This window comes from Squalius cephalus (assembly GCF_949319135.1).
Source record: "Squalius cephalus genome assembly, chromosome: 1".
NCBI classification, from domain to species: domain Eukaryota; kingdom Metazoa; phylum Chordata; class Actinopteri; order Cypriniformes; family Leuciscidae; genus Squalius; species Squalius cephalus.
This window is the reverse complement of record NC_137122.1, coordinates 27,688,262-27,708,000: the sequence shown is the minus strand read 5'-3', so window position 1 is coordinate 27,708,000 and position 19,739 is coordinate 27,688,262. Positions and strand designations below refer to the sequence as shown.

General features: G+C 38.0%; 1 protein-coding gene across 1 annotated transcript in view; it reads left to right on the top strand.

Moving 5' to 3' along the window:
- Positions 1–17,770, top strand: part of LOC307158240 (uncharacterized protein) — a 60,417-nt gene extending 42,647 nt beyond the window's left edge. The window contains exons 3-13 of the mRNA XM_079870653.1: positions 5,557–6,006; positions 9,813–10,262; positions 11,263–11,685; positions 13,605–13,862; positions 13,951–14,205; positions 14,293–14,535; positions 14,708–14,965; positions 15,531–15,833; positions 15,925–16,173; positions 16,255–16,338; positions 16,636–17,770. Coding sequence (XP_079726779.1) covers positions 5,557–6,006; positions 9,813–10,262; positions 11,263–11,685; positions 13,605–13,862; positions 13,951–14,205; positions 14,293–14,535; positions 14,708–14,965; positions 15,531–15,833; positions 15,925–16,173; positions 16,255–16,338; positions 16,636–16,702 — 3,040 coding nt within the window. The 3' untranslated portion in view covers positions 16,703–17,770. The remainder of the gene's footprint in view (positions 1–5,556; positions 6,007–9,812; positions 10,263–11,262; positions 11,686–13,604; positions 13,863–13,950; positions 14,206–14,292; positions 14,536–14,707; positions 14,966–15,530; positions 15,834–15,924; positions 16,174–16,254; positions 16,339–16,635) is intronic.
- Positions 17,771–19,739: the final 1,969 nt, after the last annotated feature.

Below are 19,739 nucleotides of genomic sequence, written 5' to 3'. Positions count from 1 at the left end.
GGACGCCAGGTGCTGCCGATGAGCCCTCTGGAGGTGTCGTGGGCCTATCATTGAAACACCGGAGAAGGAGGGTGCCCACCTGATGACCCCGATGAAGCAAAAAAAAACATTCTCATCCCACTCAACCACCAGCACAGTGAGGAAATTACATCGATAGATGCATCGTCACCACTCATACCTCAGGTCTTAAAATTGGGATTGTTTCACCTAGTCCTAAAATATAACCAAGTCACCCCGTGAAAATCTATTTAATTTCAAATCATTTAACTAACCAGCTAAACGTGTATTAATGTAATTGTCTATTGGCAATATGATTAATCTGTTCTATATTTATTTATATTTATTAAAAATAACAACATGAATGATCAATTTGCCACTTCTATAAATCAAGTACTTAAAAGAAAATCACAAATCCCTTTACTCTACTCTTACTCTAATATATGTATCATGATACACTCCTCCTGATTCATTATTACTTAATACAAAACTATATTTATTAATACAAAACAAAATAACTCCACATGATGTTTCTCTCTCTGGGCCATCTAGTACTTTCAGACAATGATGTGTGTCTTTAATCATTTCTGTGCATGGCTGCATAATGTAATGCCGAAATACAAAATTATATGTTTTAAAGTTTAAAAAGTAAATTAAAATAAATCATGATCGTTTTCTAAATTATGTTTTCATGGGTGTTAATTGCTTCATTTTTGTAGGAATAAAAAACAACTATCACACTGTGATAAGGGCTGAAGGTGAACGCAGCGAAACGTATTGGTATTGGATGATAAACCGAACCGTCCCGTGTTGCTCCCAATGCTCCAGTAACATTACATTATGTAAACTGCAATGCATTTATGACAAAGAACTGCACCGATGCAGATGTAATATCATAGCAATCTATCAATAAATGCACTCACGACACACCTTGTACTCTCTGATGTTCGCTCTGCTCGGCGCCCCTGCAGATTGAAAAATGCGCTAAATCCAAGCAGACTCAGATAAGGGGAGGAGCCGAAACTTGACGCAGCTTGCCGCCGTTTCAAATGAGTTTTTTTAAAGGGGACTGAAGTGATCAAAAATGTATTAATCAAATATTTTTTAGGGGGGCTGGGCAGAAGTTTAGGGCCGCCTGAAGCCCCCCTAAAAAGGGCCTAGTGATGCCCCTGGTGTAAAGCATGTAATCAGTTTCACTCATTTTCTGTTTCACCACATAAGGACCAAAGAAACGGGCTGACAAAGATGATCCAGGAACAGGCAAAAGCACCATCACTTCATCAACCAGACGTGAAAGAACGCGCAGCGGCTTTCTGATCAAACTTACACTTCATGCCTTTCTGAGCATTTGCTAGAGATTCTTTAGCTAATGACCAAGCAGTATGCAAACGATCTCGAAATGTACTTACATAATCCAGTACGTTAACTTTCTGACTCGACTCAGGGCTTAAAATGTGTTCTTTAAGAACTTTTAAAGGTCCTCTCACCTGATGTCCGAATACGAGTTCGGCTGGGCTAAAACCTAGAAATTCTTGCACCGTCTCTCTTACTGCAAATAAAACCAAGGGAACTCCCTCATCCCAGTCTCTAGCAGTATCCATACAATATTTTCTGAGCATTGACTTAAGTGTCTGGTGAAAGCGTTCAAGTGCGCCCTGGCTCTGTGGATGGTACGCACTTGAAACTCTGTGAGAAATTGCCAAAGACTTCAGCACTTGTTTAAAAAGCCTTGATAAAAAATTTGTACCTTGATCACTTTGTATCACTTTAGGGAGTCCGAACGTGGAAAAGAATTTTACCAACGCTTTGATAATCACAGGCGGAGTGATTTTTCTTAATGGAACTGCTTCCGGAAATCTAGTAGCCGCGCACATTATTGTTAACAAGAACTGGTTACCAGATTTAGTTTTAGGCAACGGTCCAACGCAGTCTATAATCACATGTTCAAACGGCTCACCAATCACTGGTATGGGAACTAGTGGAGCAGGACGAATCACCTGATTCGGCTTCCCAACAGTTTGACAAGTATGACAGGTACGACAGTACTGAACAACGTCTTTTTTTAATCCTGGCCAAAAGAAATGTTGCAATATCCTATTATATGTCTTAGTAATTCCTAGATGACCAGCAAGCTGGTGATCATGCGCTAGACATAACACATGTTGACGATAAGGAGAAGGAACAACCACTTGATATACAAATTCCACTCCAAATCGTTAGTGTTCGCACACCATTTTCTCATCAACAAATCATTTTCCACAAAATAAGCAATTTTCTCATCCTTAGCCACATCAAGAGAGACAGCAGAATTAAAAGAAGTGATGAGAGACTTATCGTGTTTCTGTGCAGCACAAATTTTCTCTCGTGACACAGATAATGTTAAGGCATCCGCGTCAGACACAGTTACACCGATGTTCTCTAACTGTGATTTTTTTTGCTTTGAAGTAGCAGCAGTACACAGTGGTTCGTCACCAACAAGGAGAGGAAGAAACAGAGTGTCAGACAAATCCACCATATTACCTACTTTGCGCTACTGAGCACGAGTGACCGCACATGCGGGAAAAACGTCAGGGTAATTATCAGACAAATCTTCAGAGTGACTAAACGTGTCGGGTTTATCCACAACCTCTAACACAGGCAATATTTTCCCTCCAGCCAGGTCATTTCCAAGAATAAAATCAACGCCCTGAACAGGCAGAGAAGGACGTACCGCCACTCTCACGAATCCCGTACATAACTCACTCTGCAAATGTAAACGATGTAATGGTACATTTATGCAACTCATTTCAATGCCTTGTATTATTACGCTTGAGCCACAAAAGGTATCGTCAGACAACGGTAACCTATCTGCCACAATAAACGACTGCATTGCACCTGTGTCTCGGAGCATCCTTATCTCTTTCTGATCCTGACGATTACCAGTTAAAGAAACTAACCCTTTCAAAATAAAAGGTCGGTAACTGTCATCAGTTTTCTCCTCACTAGGTACAACATCAGACGGCTTAACAGCTTTCAGAAATCCTACAGTTTTAGTTTGTGACTGTTGTTTGCGTTTTAACGTCAAACAATCCGCTATCACATGCCCCTGTTTGTGACAATAAAAACATTCCCGATCCTCTCTAGTACGAGGTGGGCTGTGTCTGGAACGTGACGTTTGGTTTTGCAAAGGAACAGGCTGTGACTTTTCTGGGCGCACAAATGCAAAGACACTTTTGTGGGTTAAAACAAACTCATCCGCTAGCACGGCTGCATGGGACAATGAAGTTACTTTCTGTTCATTAAGGTAAACCACAACACGATCAGGCAAGCATCCATAAACTCTTCAAGCAGTACAAGCTCTCGCAACTCGTTAAAGTCACTCACTTTACTGGCTGTGCACCATTTGTCAAATAAAATCCCCTTGTCCCTTGCAAACTCCATGAAAGTCTGGGTAGCATTTTTTTTATGTCCTCTAAACTTCTGCCTATATGCTTCTGGAACTAATTCATAAGCACGAAGAATAGCAGACTTCATAGACTCATATTTTAAACCTTCCTCTAACGATAAAGTAGAGCAAACCTCCTGAGCTTTACCAATCAACACTGTAACAATAAAGACCAGATTTCCTTAGGCCAGCGAAGCGAAGTAGCGATGCGTTCAAATGCATTGAAATACGAATCTACTTCTGATTCTCTAAATTGAGGTACTAACACAATGTGCTTACTTATGTCAAACGTTACCTGGGATGAATCAGAGCGCGGAGGAACCTGAGAGAGCTGCCCTGGATTCGACCGCGCAGCTGAACCGTCAGCAACCCTCATTGCTTCCAGATCAAGCTGTCGCAGCTTTACCTGAGTCTCAGCCTCAATTTCGAGCCTGCGTACCTCCAGCCGCAGATTATGCTCAGCCTGACGTGCTTGGGCTTTCTCCTGTGCCTCATATTGCAAACGGGCTAGACGGACTCTCAGCCGCGCGCCGTCTCTAGAATCAACAGAACTTGGAGAGAATGGATCAAACGGGGGCAAGCCGGCCTTAGCATCGGCGCTCACCTCCGCCCCAGCACTAGCTCTACCACTCCGCTTATCCTCATCATCCATAAAGCTGAGATTTGCCACTGCAACGTCACCAACAACGACATTTCCTCCCGCCTCACCATCACCCACAACATTTGCCATAGGAAGAACACTGAGCTCTCTTAAACGCTGTATCAGCTTACTCTTTATTTCACTCTTAAGAGCCTGTCTACTCACAACAAACTGATAGTGGTCAGCTATCAGCAATAAATCTTGTTTCCTGCACAAACTAATCTGTTCTAAGGACGGATTGGCAATAAACTTCTGCAAGTTAAACATCTCCATAATGCACAACCAGCAAACGAGTACAACAAAACCAGTCCGCATAAATACGCCGCTAAAATAACGTAACATCAGTTGCCACCAACACACACACAAAAGTATCACAACTAATTTATTTGGGATTGAACAATCCCGGATGAGCCCCCATTAAATGTTACAAATTGCAAGGTCAGAAGAGGTAACATTGAAGTCATGACACTATTTGGTGTGGTTAAGGTGGCAAAAGACAACATGGCAACAAAGTAAGGCGGAAAAAGATAGTTTATTATACATAAGTGAAATAATTATATAAAAAAAGGATGATGATAATAATAATAATATTAATGAATATAAGCAAATGAGAAAAAAAAACAAAAAAACAACAACAACAAGTGGCTTATAGATCAAAAAGATACTGGAAAGATAAATAAACCAAGAGTAACGAGAGGACGCAATGAGTGAAGCCAAAGAAATGAAAGTAACAAAACAAAACTCTTCTAGCTCGTAGTTAAACCTCTTGCCTAACTAATAAACAAAAGAAAAGAAAAGACAACAGTTCTTCGGAGTCGCACGCCCTAACTTCCTTACTTTATCTCACAAACAAAACATACAGGGGGTGGCATTCACTTCCTTACCTGATGTTCTATACAGATTGAGTTACCTACGTGTTTGTAATGTAGGTCACGTGACATATAAACTGTCCTCTTAACTTTATACTCTTTCCGTAACACACCAAACAAAACCGAAACTGAACAAAAAAGGGAAAATGCAAAGCAACAACAAAACCAAACGGCAGAAAACAAGTTGCTTCCTCGCTCTCTGTCAGCGTCCTTTTAACTGCTGGCGAGGAACTTGATTGGCTGCGGTGGAAGTGGCGCCACGCCACTGGTAGCGAACGATAGCCCTCCAGCAAACAGGAGGTGGAGCAAACCTAAGAGCGCGACAGAGAGAGAGATAGAGAGAGACACACAGGCACGCGCAACCACGCAGGAACGTAACAGTGACAATGGGGGCAATTTGATCCAGACTCATCGGCGCTAGGCCTGTGATTTACATGAAGTCCAAAAAGGATTTTGGACCTTGAAAAAAAGTGTAATAAATGTCACTATATTCTGTCCTCTTAAATAAATGTTGCTGTTATGTTTCTTCTTATCAGAATAATTATTTTGTGCACTATATAGTTGGTTTATAAATGCTGTATGTTGTCATTAATTAATGAGATTTTTATTTCTCTGTATTTTATCAGGTTTAGGCTCTATGATGATGAAGAAATGAAGATGAAGTCTGCAGTGAAATTCCTGCTGGATCTCAGTGTTGCTGCTGTAGAAAATGTCACAGTTACAGGAACAAGATTCTCTACTCTGCTGTCGTCTGTGTGCAGTTACAAAACCTTCCCTTTTTATCAAGAGTGGTATGATAATGATCCTGATTATCAGAGTGATTTCCTGCTGGATCTTTGCTCACATGTGAAGAACTATGAGACTCAAACTGGCAGGAGTTTCCTTCCAGCATTACAGTCAGTTTTCCAGTCACCTGATGTCTGGATCATAGATCTCTCACAGAGAAAGACCTCCGTCCTCCTGGAAGTGCTGAAACTCCAGACAGAGAAGAAACCAGTAATGCTGAGAGGATGTTCAGAGGAAGAGAGTGAAATGAAGAGTTTCCTTCAGTGTCTGCCCTACATCTCACAGCTGAGGTGAGAGAATCTACAACAACTTACAGTGTCAGTGTTCTCAGGTTGATATTATTCTTAGTTTGGTGACAGAATGTGTTAACATTAGACGCTACAGTTGTCATGCCGCGCAGTCACAGCTCAAAGCTGGCTACACTGGACGTGACAAAGTGACCGTTGCAAATTTGTTCTTTGTGTCAGAAATAGTGCTAGCTCTGGAAGTACGTCAGGAATAGAACAGAGCATCAGTTTACTGTCAGGAATTTGTTGTCGCGCTGCATCCCGTGTAGACCGCATCACTGATTATAATGGGTTATATTTGCCACTCACGTCTGGTTTAGACACAGTGTCTGTGTATTCCCAGGGTACAATAATTTTTTTTTTTTTTTTTTTTTTTGTGATAGCACACATTATTTAAAATATATATATAAACACTAAATCAGTTGCAAACGTGAAATACTAGAGACAGATGACAGCTCCTTCATAATTGCACCATTGATGCATTGCTACACGATCATGGAAAACTTGGAAATTTAAATAGGTAATTTTAAAATTGTTATTTAGGCCTTGAAAAATCTAGAGAAAAAAAAAAGTTTAAATATGTAACTATTCTAGTAAAATATGGAATTGCTCCAGAAGGAAACATAATGCATTAAAATGCAGGGGGGTGTAAATATTTACACAGGATGATTGGGGGTAAATTTGTCATCTGGAAATATGTAAGTATTAATGCAGCTTCTGCAGGGCAGCACTAAAAACTAAGATCTTAAAATAAAATAAGGATGATCCAATCCTCCTTTTCAAAGCTTTACACCCACCGGCTCTTAATGTGTTGTGTTGCCTTGAGCATCAGTGAATGTTTGCAGCTTTTGATCATTCAGGAAACAACACATATGAACTGGATATTTTGTGTAAAGTTTAGTTATTTTTATGTCTTGTGGTCTATATGTAAACAAACATCATGTGACTGGAACTGTACATATATTTAAAGTTCCTCTTAAAATACTGTTCATGCAATAAACAATACTAAGTAGTTTATTTTTCATAGAAAGTATTAAAAAGACAAAGAAGGTATAAAAAAAATGCATTTTATCTAGTATTTAATACAATTTCATTAGAAATCAAAGTGAATCATTCTGAATTTGCAAAAAAAACAACAACAAAAAAAACAAAACAATGAATCATAAATTGAATCAAGTGTGACCAACAAACATTACATAACATTTTGAAATTCCCCCCAAGTCATGCAATCCTAGAAGAAAGAAAGCTCACTCACCTCATGACATGTGTTGGCAATTTGTATAATGATTGCATATAAAAGTTAATGACCAATCATATCTTTGTAAAAATTCACAATGCTGTTGCAGATCAAATGTAATGTGGATAACATTGAATAAATATGTTTGTTGTTTTTTAAAACTTTTTATTTGTGTTTGTAGTTCTAATCGAATCCTCGTCCAATGCGCAGTGGGGTTGTGGGTAATATTAGCCGTTTAAGTTTGCTCGGATCTGCACTTCAGATTCTAACAGGAAATAGTGGATCATCCCGGTATCTTTGGAATACTCATTTACTACAGTTTGGGACACTCTAATTATAATTTTTGAATACGATTTAATTAGGACAGATAGTATACAAATTGGGACGCAGAATAAATGATTGGAGAAGTCCTGCATACACCATTAGAGAGAAGACAGTCATTACACCTGAAGATCCAGTTATGGCATTTTGGTTAAAATTATTTGGTCAACCTGTTCTTAAATGTTTCCATTGCCAAATGGTATTTTTCTGTTCCAGTTACATAGAGATTAATGCGAGCGGATCCATAACATCGTCCACACTGTTTTGAATCATCATCGTTCCACCTTATCATTGATTGGTTGCATATGGGTGATGTCATGCGCTAGAAAAGCTGTGCCCAATCTGCAAAAAGCATATTACCCATCCAGGGAAAAAACTATGTTTTGCTTCCATATATTGATGACAGACAATCACCTGAATGCAGTTGATGCCAAACTAATGCAACTAAATCAGATTAAAAAATAATAATAAAATAAGGTAAAGCCTAACTGTATGGTTTTTCTCAAACAAAACATTGTCCTACATTTGATATACTATATTATCTGGCAAAATTAAAAACATTCCTAACATAACCATTATGAAGAAGAATCAATGAATGAGATAAGAAAGTTGTAATGTACACCTCTGATTTGCTATGCGCTATGTACTCTACCATGTAGTGTATGAATTTAATAAGGTCATTTTGTCATCCATAACAGTTTCAGAGTCAGAGCTGCAGATCCTTTCAGAGTCTTTCAGTTTTTCCAAAGCCGCTGCATTTGGCCTCTACACCGTTTACCAGCTTACCATTTACTAGGAGTGTTGAAATGTTACAGCATGTGATTGACAAAGTTGCAGACCACCACTTACTTTTGAACAAGAAGAAGATAAATAAGAGACTATATAAAAGACTTTGACACTGAAATCTTAAAGGGGAATGTATAGCAAACATTTCTCCTGACCCCGCTAGATATTTTAGATCTGAGAGGATGTTCAGAGGAAGAGGGTGAAATTATTAGTTTCCTTCAGTGTCTGTCCTACATCTCACAGCTGAATACATACAGAATAATGAAAAGTAAAGACAGAAAGAGAGAGCAGATCACAGAATGGCAAATATCTCAAACAGTTCATCTTTAAAAGCCAGCAAAGAATCTAATCACCTTAAGGCAGGGGCAAACAATCTTAAACGCATCTAAATATCGATAGAAATAATACATGCATTGTTTCTTTGGTGCTGAGCAAGAGAGTGTGTGTGTGTGTGTGTGTGTGTGTGTGTGTGTGTGTGTGTGTGTGTGTGTGTGTGTGTGTGTGTGTGTGTGTGTGTGTGTGTGTGTGTGTGTGTGTGTGTGTGTGTGTGTGTGTGTGTGTGTGTGTGTGCATCCTTGGTGCGTGGTTTGTGAGCTTGAAGTGTTCTTTGGGTTCTTCCGGAGGGCGTGTTGTTCGCTGGAAGTTTAAAAGTTTAACTTGAAAGCAAAGTTGCTGAAAATCAAGATGATGTTGTCTCATCCGAAGGACAGGAAAAAGAGTGGACAGGGAAGAAGGAATAAGTGAAAAATAGTCGTATACAGTTTATTGTAACACACTAAACATCGTTCATTAAGGTGTAATGAGAGGAATATTTGGATACCAAGAAAGAAATGGCTGGAAGAAGCAGAGAAACATTCTTACACTTGACTATAAGCGCTTAGAGTTTAACTAACACAACTAGAAAGTTGTATCTAGGCTAATATAAGCTGGGGACATTCATACACACAGGAATATATCATATACATTCTGGGATGACTTAATTATGAGTTAAATGGAAAGAATGTCTGTCTCTGTAAATATTGGGTGTGTTTCTCCAGTTTCCAAGCCACATGTTCTTTCGTTCCTGGCGTGAGAGGGAAGTTGAATTGATTCAGATCTTTTTGAAGCTCACGAAGGTGTTTCTGTTCAGCCTCTGCCAGGACACTAAAGTGACAATGGGGGCAATTTGATCCAGACTCATCGGCGCTAGGCCTGTGATTTACATGAAGTCCAAAAAGGTTAAAAGCTTTCTGAAGTTTAGAACTGAATCGGTCATCGTGATTCTGTCCAGCCGCTACACGTTATACTGTATATGGACCTTGGAAATAAGTTTAATAAATGTCACTATATGCTGTCCTCTTAAATAAATGTTGCTTTTATGTTTCTTCTTATCAGAATAATTGTTTTGTGCACTATATAGTTGATTTATAAATGCTGTATGTTGTCATTAATTAATGAGATTTTTTATTTCTCTGTATTTTATCAGGTTTAGGCTCTATGATGATGAAGAAATGAAGATGAAGTCTGCAGTGAAATTCCTGCTGGATCTCAGTGTTGCTGCTGTAGAAAATGTCACAGTTACAGGAACAAGATTCTCTACTCTGCTGTCGTCTGTGTGCAGTTACAAAACCTTCCCTTTTGATGAAGAGTGGAATGAGTATATTCCTTATTATCAGAGTGATTTCCTGCTGGATCTTTACTCACATGTGAAGAACTATGAGACTCAAACAGGCAGGAGTTTCCTTCCAGCATTACAGTCAGTTTTCCAGTCACCTGATGTCTGGATCATAGATCTCTCACAGAGAAAGACCTCCGTCCTCCTGGAAGTGCTGAAACTCCAGACAGAGAAGAAACCAGTAATGCTGAGAGGATGTTCAGAGGAAGAGAGTGAAATGAAGAGTTTCCTTCAGTGTCTGTCCTACATCTCACAACTGAGGTACCTGAACTTACATGCTTTTGATTGTTGATTTAACTCTCAGAGACCCAGGCATTGATATTCATGATGTTATTTCTTTTTTTCATCATTAAACGTGTTTTAGGAAGGCATTTATAAGAACATTTATTTTGTTTATGTATGTTTTGGATTGGGGTGTAATTTGGAAAAACATTGCTAATTTACTATGTTGATTTTTAATACAGCAAGTGAAAGTTTTGGATCCACAACACAATATGTAAAATAATATATTACATTTACAATCATTAAGGACAAATTCAGTCCTTAAAAAGTTTAGAAATTTTACTATTAAAACCAAACAACAATTTAAAAAAACTGCAATAAAAAAAAAAATCAAGTTGAACAAAATAAAAGGTAAAGAATCTGTCCACGACTGTTGAACCAAATATCGTCTTTCTCCTTTTGTCACTTACATTCTGAAAGTACATTTTTCTCCATTAATTGTTTGGTTTTAGCAGTTTTTTCCATTGTCTGGTATAATCAAAATAATAGAAATGCTCTTCTTTGAATATAACTGTATGCTATAATGTAGTATTTTAATACAAATCATTGAGATATTAACAACTTTACACAGCAAAGAAAATAGATGAAAATGATCTGGAATATTTTATAATTGATAAATTAAATAGATTCAATTGTTTTGCTGAGCTTAGAAAAATAGTCTCAAATGTAAGTTGATCATTTCAGGACACATAATGTTGTTCAAGAATTAAACACTTTAGGAATTAAGTAAAAAAGTGAGATGGTAAATACTTTTAAAACATATTTAGGGAAAAATGTATTCATTATAAAGTGTTAATTACTCTGTCAGTATTTAATGACTAATTTAATGTGCTTTTTTCAAGTGTTTACAACAATGTGAGCTGAAAACAGAAAAACAAACAACACATTATTTAATCTGTATTATTTAGTCACGCCATAGCTATAATAAGTTCTGTAATATTTCTATTTATTCACATTTCTCATTTCCATTTTGTTACAGATTCTCTAATCCGAATGAAAGTGTTCAAAACAGATTTCTTCTGAGACTCTTCACTAAAGCAGCAGAGACTGAGACACAGACAGGAGAGCAGAAGCTGAAACTGTTATCATCAGTCTGCACCTACACATCTTTTCCTTATCAAAACACTGACAGAATTAAACAGAGGGATTTCCTGCTGGATCTTTACTCGCATGTGAAGAACTATGAGACTCAAACAGGCAGGAGTTTCCTTCCAGCATTACAGTCAGTTTTCCAGTTACCTGATGTCTGGATCATAGATCTCTCACAGAGAAAGACCTCCGTCCTCCTGGAAGTGCTGAAACTCCAGACAGAGAAGAAACCAGTAGAGCTGAGAGGATGTTCAGAGGAAGAGAGTGAAATGAAGAGTTTCCTTCAGTGTCTGCCCTACATCTCACAGCTGAGGTGAGAGAATCTACAACTTACAGTGTCAGTGTTCTCAGGTTGATATTATTCTTAGTTTGGTGACAGAACCCTGACACTCATAATGTCTCAACTCCGGGCGCTACAGTTTTCGTGCCATGCCGTCACAGCTCAAAGCTGTCTACACTGGACGCTACAAAGATACAGCATCACTGATTATAATGGGTTATATTTGCCGCTCACGTCTGGTTTAGACACAGTGTCTGTGTATTCCCAAGATTTTTTTTTTTTTTTTTTTGTGATAGCACATAATATTTAAAGGGGTCATATAATGCCATTTTTGTACAAGCTAATATGATTCTTTAGGGTCTAAATTAAAAATCTGAAATAGAAAAAAAAATTCTCATTAGTATTGTAAGAAAACACTCATTTTACCTGGTCAAAGGGAATATTTTCTTCGAAAACAAACTCAGCCACTGCGTCTTCAGCGGTTCGGATTTAGAAACATCAAAATGACTGCTGTGTTCCTTATTACACCCAAGAACAGAACACCACAATCGCTTAGACGCCATTCTGCTCATAGACAGTGCTCCAGCGTATCAACAATGACCGCGCCGGTCCGCGCGGACTATGATGACAGACAGCTCGCTCATGAGCGAGGGCGGGTCTGTGTTGAAACGCTGCTGTCAATCAACAATCGTGGGAGGGGCGTCGAAGGGAAAACATATAAGAAGACAAAAAAAACACTGGATGGATTTCTATCATTTTATGATGGTTGTGTACAGGCACCGCCAACACAAATTTCAGTACAATCAACTTGTAAAAGTGCATGTACCATTATATGACCCCTTTAAAAAAATATATAAACACTAAATCAGTTACAAACGTGAAATACTAGAGACAGATGACAGCTCCTTCATAATTGCACCATTGATGCATTGCTACACGATCATGGAAAACTTTTCCAATTTTAATTGGTCATTTTAAAATGGTGATTTAGGCCATGAAAAATCTATTACTATTCTAGTAAATTATGGAATTGTTTTGCTCAGTTATGCTCAGCTCTAAAATATTTTATCAATATTTTGCTCTCTTTTGTTGCATGGAAGCCTATTAGTTGAAGTCATAATTTACAAACTGAAAACATTTACTGACCAGAAGGAAACACAATGCATTAAAATGCAGGGGGGTGTAAATATTTACACAGGATGATTGGGGGTAAATTTGTCATCTGGAAATATGTAAGTATTAATGCAGCTTCTGCAGGGCAGCACTAAAAACTAAGATCTTAAAATAAAATAAGGATGATCCAATTCTCCTTTTCAAAGGTTTACAACCAGCGGCTCTTAATATGTTGTGTTGCCTTGAGCTTCAGTGAATGTTTGCAGCTTTTGATCATTCAGGAAACAACACATATGAACTGGATCTTTTGTGTAAATTCAGTTATTATTATGTCTTGTGGTCTATATGTAAACAAACATCATGTGACTGGAACTGTACATATATTTAAAGTTCCTCTCAAATTACTGTTCATGCAATAAACAATACTAAGTAGTTTATTTTTCATAGAAAGTATTAAAAAGACAAAGAAGGATTTAAAAAAAATGCATTTTATCTAGTGTTTAATACAGTTTCATTAGAAATCAAAGTGAATCATTCTGAATTTGCAAAAAAAATAAAAAATAAATAAAACAATGAATCATAAATTGAATCAAGTGTGACCAACAAACATCACATAACATTTTGAAATTCCCCCTAAGTCACGCAATCCTAGAACGGGTGCGTGACGTCCGTCTAGTGCATGATTAAATTGAAAAACATGGACAAGTAGCGCAGTTTATGGAAAAACACTTTGGAGTCTTTAGATTTTTTACACATGAAATATAATGAATTGTTCATTTCTTTTTCCAATTGTAATGAGTCATATGTCATTGTAATCAAGTATTTATTGTATTTTTCAGCTGTTCTGAGTGGTGTTTGCTAACTTTAGTTAAAGTAGTTCAGCTCAGAGAGAATCCAGAGCTGGTGACTTTACTGTTGGAGGTTCTCGGCTTCTCCGTCAGTCTGGAAGGAAGTTTACCCAGTAAAACCTGCAGGTCTGTGGGAAGAGTCTTACGTTTCTCTTCTGACAGACTCAACCTCTCTCTAAGACCTAAAGCCATCTCTCTAAGAGGAACAAGGCTTCTCTTCAGACACATCACACACATACACACACTCAGGTACAGACAGGATTATTAATAATCATTTCAAATGTTGATCTTGATTAATTTTCCTGCTAATATTTACAGTGTGTATTGTTTTGTTTAGGCTGAGTGGTTATATGGTGCTGAGAATAGTGCAGGTGTTGAGGTCAATGAGGGTTCAAACTCCTGTCACTATTAATGAACTCACACTTGATCTGAACGGTGAACGGCTGTCAGAGAGGAAGCGGTCCAGAGTCCTGAGCAGTTTGGCCATCTTTCTGAGACTCTGGACTGTCCAGTGTTTGAACCTGACTGAATCCAAGATGGCGTCTGTTTCTCTGTGTGTCCTGCTGTGTCACCAGAGCCCAGTGATTCTCAGGTATAAGACTATAAGACACATTTCAGCAGTGTTTGACTTTATATTTATCATGGCATAGAAATAAAACATTGAATTCTGTGTGTGTAGACCATCTAAAGAGAGTCTCCAGAAGCTGGTTGAGTATGTTTATGAAGCTCAGGAAGAGGAACTGACTCAGCACTTCCTGCAGAAAGTGGGCGGAGATCTGACTTCCTGTTCCTTGAGCTGGGAAGAGCTTCACTATTTCCTGCAGCACAGAATTCAACAAATCACTGTGAACTTCAGAAAGAGCAACATTCAGTGCAACATCAGAGAAATTCTGCCATTTCTGAACAGGATTCAGTTTAAACGGTAAGCTATTCAATAAATTATTTCTATCTCAAAAACACTTTAGAAATGATATAAAACTTCTAAATGAATGGCAAGATTTAAAGGTTTTATTTTTTCACATAAAATCTCGAACTGAATAAGAAATTATACAAAGGATCAATCTTTAATCATGATGATTTGTGTGTGTGTACAGGATGAGCTCTATCTTCATGCTGTCTGTAATCACAGAGATCTATGAGAGCGGCTCTGTTGAGTGTGTGTTCAGTCTGTTGAGTTCAGTGAAGAACTTCATCACCCTGCAGAGCAGAGATCTGGACTCTGTCCACTGTGCGGCGCTGCGCTTCACACTGCAGCACTGCACTGCAGTTTCACTCGACCTGCTGTGGACCTCCATACCAGAGGAAGAGCTGGAGAGCATTGTGCCTCTCTTCAGACATGTCTCCCACATTAGGTCTCGCTGCTTTTCTCTGGAGAGGCTTCTCAATGCGAAGGCTGCGTTCCTCCTTTACCAGTCCTTCTGAAGCATTAAACACTGGAGTCCAGTGTATCTGATATTAAAAATATATTCTAAAGAAAAAAAAAAAAAAAAGTATATATATTAAAAATCTTTTTATTTTCTGACTTAATGTAGTGCTAAATGGCAATCATCCGTGGTCTCAAAGGCTGCTTTCCAAAGATCCTTCAAATGGAAACAGACTTCGGCAGTGTTGAATGACGTGAAAGTCGAGATATGCAGCCTTTCCTTTGAGAAACTCCTTATTTCTATCTTCTCTTTCTCTCGGCCTGTTTGTTACATTCAACAGATTTTGTGAGATAGAAAAGCCTTATGGAAGGCTTGCATTATTTTGCAACTAGTTAAAGACAAATTATTTTGTTAGTTGTAATTTATAGGGCAAAAAACTGTGTGTGTGTTCAGTGTTGACAGGCTGCTGTTACTGAAGATGCTTCGCTGCTGCAGTGTTGATGATGTGTGTGTGTTCAGTGTTGATGAAGTGTGTGAGTGTGTGTGTGTTCAGTGTTGACAGGCTGCTGTTACTGAAGATGCTTCGCTGCTGCAGTGTCTCTGATGTCCAGCTGGAGTTTTCCTCAGTTCTGCTCTCCGTCCTGCAACACAAGCTGGACTTCTCCTGCCGTTCTGCTGTGGATCTGACAACAAACACACACTCTGAGACTCTACATCTGACCACTGAGGACTGCCAAGTGATGACCACAGTCATTCAGAGAGCTCACACACACACACAGCTGATTCTACAGGACTGTGAGATTAACACAGCTGGAATGGACCAGCTGTTCCCAGTGTTACATGCTGTGAAACTCTGGTGAGAAACATCAACAGATTACATTCATACACAAACAGACAGACATCTAATATAAATATAAATGTAAATCATCTCTTTCTCTGTGTTTCAGCTGTGATAAATCTCTGCTGCTTCAGTTTCTGGCTCACGTGAGTCCTGAGGGAGCGGAGTCTCTTTCTCGAGCTCTGGGTGACGAGGTGGACCTCAGTCAGACTCCTCTGGAGCCGCAGGTCTGTCGAGGTCTGGCGCTGATTCTGGAATATTCTGAAGGACTGACTGAACTGGATCTTAGTCAGTGCCATCTCACTGATCTCAGCCTGGATCTGCTGCTCCCAAACCTCCACAAAGCACAAAACATTGAGTGAGTGACTGAGACACAAAGAAGTATAAAGTACAATGTAATATTTTTGCATTTTGTCTGATTTGTTCGTTTGATCTGCAGTTTTAGTGGCAATAGCATCACTGACACTGGGGCTCAGGGAATCTACAGTATCATCTGTCGCAACAGTGACATAAAGACAGTAAGGTGTGTGTCTGAATGTCACAGAATCACATTCCCTTCTAAAGTTATTTGAGCTGAAGTCTTACAGTAGCAACAAACATGAGGCTCAAAAATAAAACTGTGATCTCTGAGTTGAAGTGATTTCTCTTTGATTCAAGGCCATTTTGTTTCTGCTTTTCCTTTGCTATCTACTACAATTTATCATTCATTTAAAAGAAATTAAAACATTGGCACAATTTATCTACAAATCTGATTTCTGTTCATGATGGTGTGTTTGTTTCAGCTGCTGTTTCTAATATAAATGTGTGTTTGTATCTTTAGGCTCTTTAACAACAGAATTGAATCCAGAAAGCTCTTCCTCACAGACCCACGATTTGAGATCTGGTGATGATAATAAACTCTCACTGGAATCAACAAGCAGGCGAAACAACCAATGCAGATTTAGAGAGATGAGGCTCGTGAAAAGGTAACAGGTGTGAACACTTTTGAAGAATCGGCCCATCGGAGTCCCAGAGATGAATCTAGCAGCAGATTTTATTACAGATTCATGTTTCACACTTCACCTAAAAAAAAAAAAAGAGTGAATTGAAATACTGGCATAATATTTTTGTGAATGTTAAAGATGCTTTTGATATATTTAATTTTCAATTTCAATGTCTTTCCAGTAGAGGGAAGCAATGATTTGTTAAAGTGAAAGTGAAAGAAAGTGAAGTGACACAAAGGTCCAGTTTGGTAACCCATACTCAGAATTTGTCCTCTGTATTTAACACATCCAAGTTAGTGCACACACATTAGGAGCAGTGAGTAGTGAAAACACACACACACGCACACACCCCCGGTTAGGTGCCTCACTCAAGGGCATCTCAGTCGTTTCCTTGATAATCGAACCCACAACCATTGTGTTACAAGTCTGACTCTCTAACCATTAGTCCACGACTTTCCTCTCATGAATAATGAAAACATCCAAACTGAAGGACATACAGTAATGTATTTACACCATTGATTACCTGATCTTCTCCTCTTCGTCATGAAGAAGAGTAGAAACCGTTTGACTGCCTGAACTCTAGTGTTTACTGCAGACAGAATACAAGAGAGACGTTTTACTCATGAAAACACACTCACCTCATTCCTCCGACTGAAACGATTGGTCAGTTAGGAGAGTAGAACTTAATTTAGATTTTATATCTTCTAGTTCTTCCTGAATGTTATGTACTGAGACAGTTGAAATATAATATTACAAATGTTAACAGGACGTACAAGGTGTCACACTGTTACTTGACTGGTTTTCAGATGTATTTTTGACAACTTTTGCATTCAATCCTGTGTTGTATTTATAGCTTTAATAAACTGTTACTGATTGAAATTAAATCTGACATTTTCCGTATTTGTGTCATATCCAGAATACGTTCATTTTGAAATATAATGCTAGACTTTAATAAAAAAATTCTGAATTTAAGTTTAAGTTTCTGAGTTTAATTGAACTTAGTTTTTTTAAACATATTTATTTGATTTTAGCAGTTCTTTTGAACAATATTCAAAGTTAGTGAAACAGAGGACGATCTGATCGAGATGCACATTAGGAGAGACGATAAGGGCACTTGTGTTTTCCTCTTCAGAGTTTATGATCATCGCTGTTGCCATGACGATTCCATTTCCACAGACATGCTGGAACAACGGCTCCAATCACTGAAACAATCTCAGTGTTTTTCAGTTGATGTTGAATGTGTCTGTATGAGGGAATCTCAGTAGGACGACTGAGAGCTTACAGAACATAAAACATCCCAACATCTTTGAGAAAGAGATGAGCAGCTGTTGAAGTGTCTTCCATACGTGTTCACTAATATATTACGCTTCACACGCTTCAGGTTTGTTTTGAGGAGAGAAACGTTTAATATTTCTGCACATCACAGCCTATAGATTTAAATTTTAATTTCATCAGAAGAACAATTCAAAATTCATCAATAACTCTACTCATTTTATCTGTTTTCATGTAGGCTACAAGATATTGGTCTTCAAAGTACTTTTGCATTATGAAAATTACAAAATATTTAGAAGTATTGTAAGGTCATAAAGAGCTGGTTCAGTTTGACCAGAACAGATTTCCTTGCGCTTGATGTTTTTGATGTTTTTTTTTTTTTTTAATAGTCCGTAGCTGCACTTTTTATTTTTCAATTTTAAGTGTGAACAAACCATATACTATGTTTTTCCAGCCGAGTGTGAGACTGAAAAAGCAAAATACGGTGTGTTTAAAAATGCTGTGAATGATTTTAGCAGTTACGTCTCTCATCTTATGGCTTTTAACCGTTAGGCCTAACTAAAAACTGTAAAACATATGCAGTTAATGTAGTTAATGCAAATGAAATGCAGTAAATAAAGTTGTTAATCTAAATTCTAGTTTTCGATTCCGAAACGTTTCTCTGATGGTTTTGTGGGTTTGTTCGAGCATCATTTGTTGGGAGTCTTTAACTCTTGGAGAAGCAGAGAGTCCTGACCGGCTCTTCAATGAATTATTCAGCTTCTCCACTTTGACCGTCTGTGGGCTTGTTATTAAAGTCTTCTACAACCTTCATTTGCTTTCAGAGACCCAGCAGGTGTTTCAGCACAAACTTCTAACGCTTCTCACTCTGGGTTTTCTTGTGTATTTGTGTGTTGGAAAGGATTGTGTGGCACTCTGACATTATTATACATGTGAAAAAACTGGAACTAGTTACTGCTTCCCAGTGTTTATGAAATCTCAAGGTTTATGTGTATTTTTGGAGTTATGAGTGATTGTTCAATCCCATCCAATAAAACAATATTTGTTGTGCTTATTTGGAGTCAATTAGGGTTTGACTTACAACTGCTCACTTTCTAGGTCAGACAGTAAGTTTACACATCTATTTACAAATACTACAATAAAATGTTTAAAAAAATAAAATAAAATAAAAAAACACCATTTGAGAGCAACTGAGCAATTTGAGAGGGCTCTATGAGGTTCATGCTTGAAACCAAGGATTAGATCATTATTTTTTGAGTCACAGATACTAGGATACATATTGTCCAAATGTCGCTCCGTCCAGCAGAGAGTCTGAACAATGCAACAATGCTGCAGATTTTGTTAAGAGTTCCCAGCATGCATTTCTGCATGAATAAATCATGTGGTTACTTTTATAGGATCCTTTTACTCTTTGCTGGCGCTTAGTTTCTTGTTGTGTGATGTTCAGAGATGTTTCATCTTTTTACATGATTATGTATATTGATTGTCAATTTTCATGAGGTTCATGAGGTCCTTGTGTGTTGTCTTAAGAATGTGTATGATTTTTTTTTTTTTTTTTCATGATAAAGATAAATGGTTTCCTGTGTTAGATAATCCAGTACAGTGTTGCCTTTGTGTAATTATTTTTTTGTTTATTTGATCTTATTTCAGGTTAGGAAAGTAAATATCT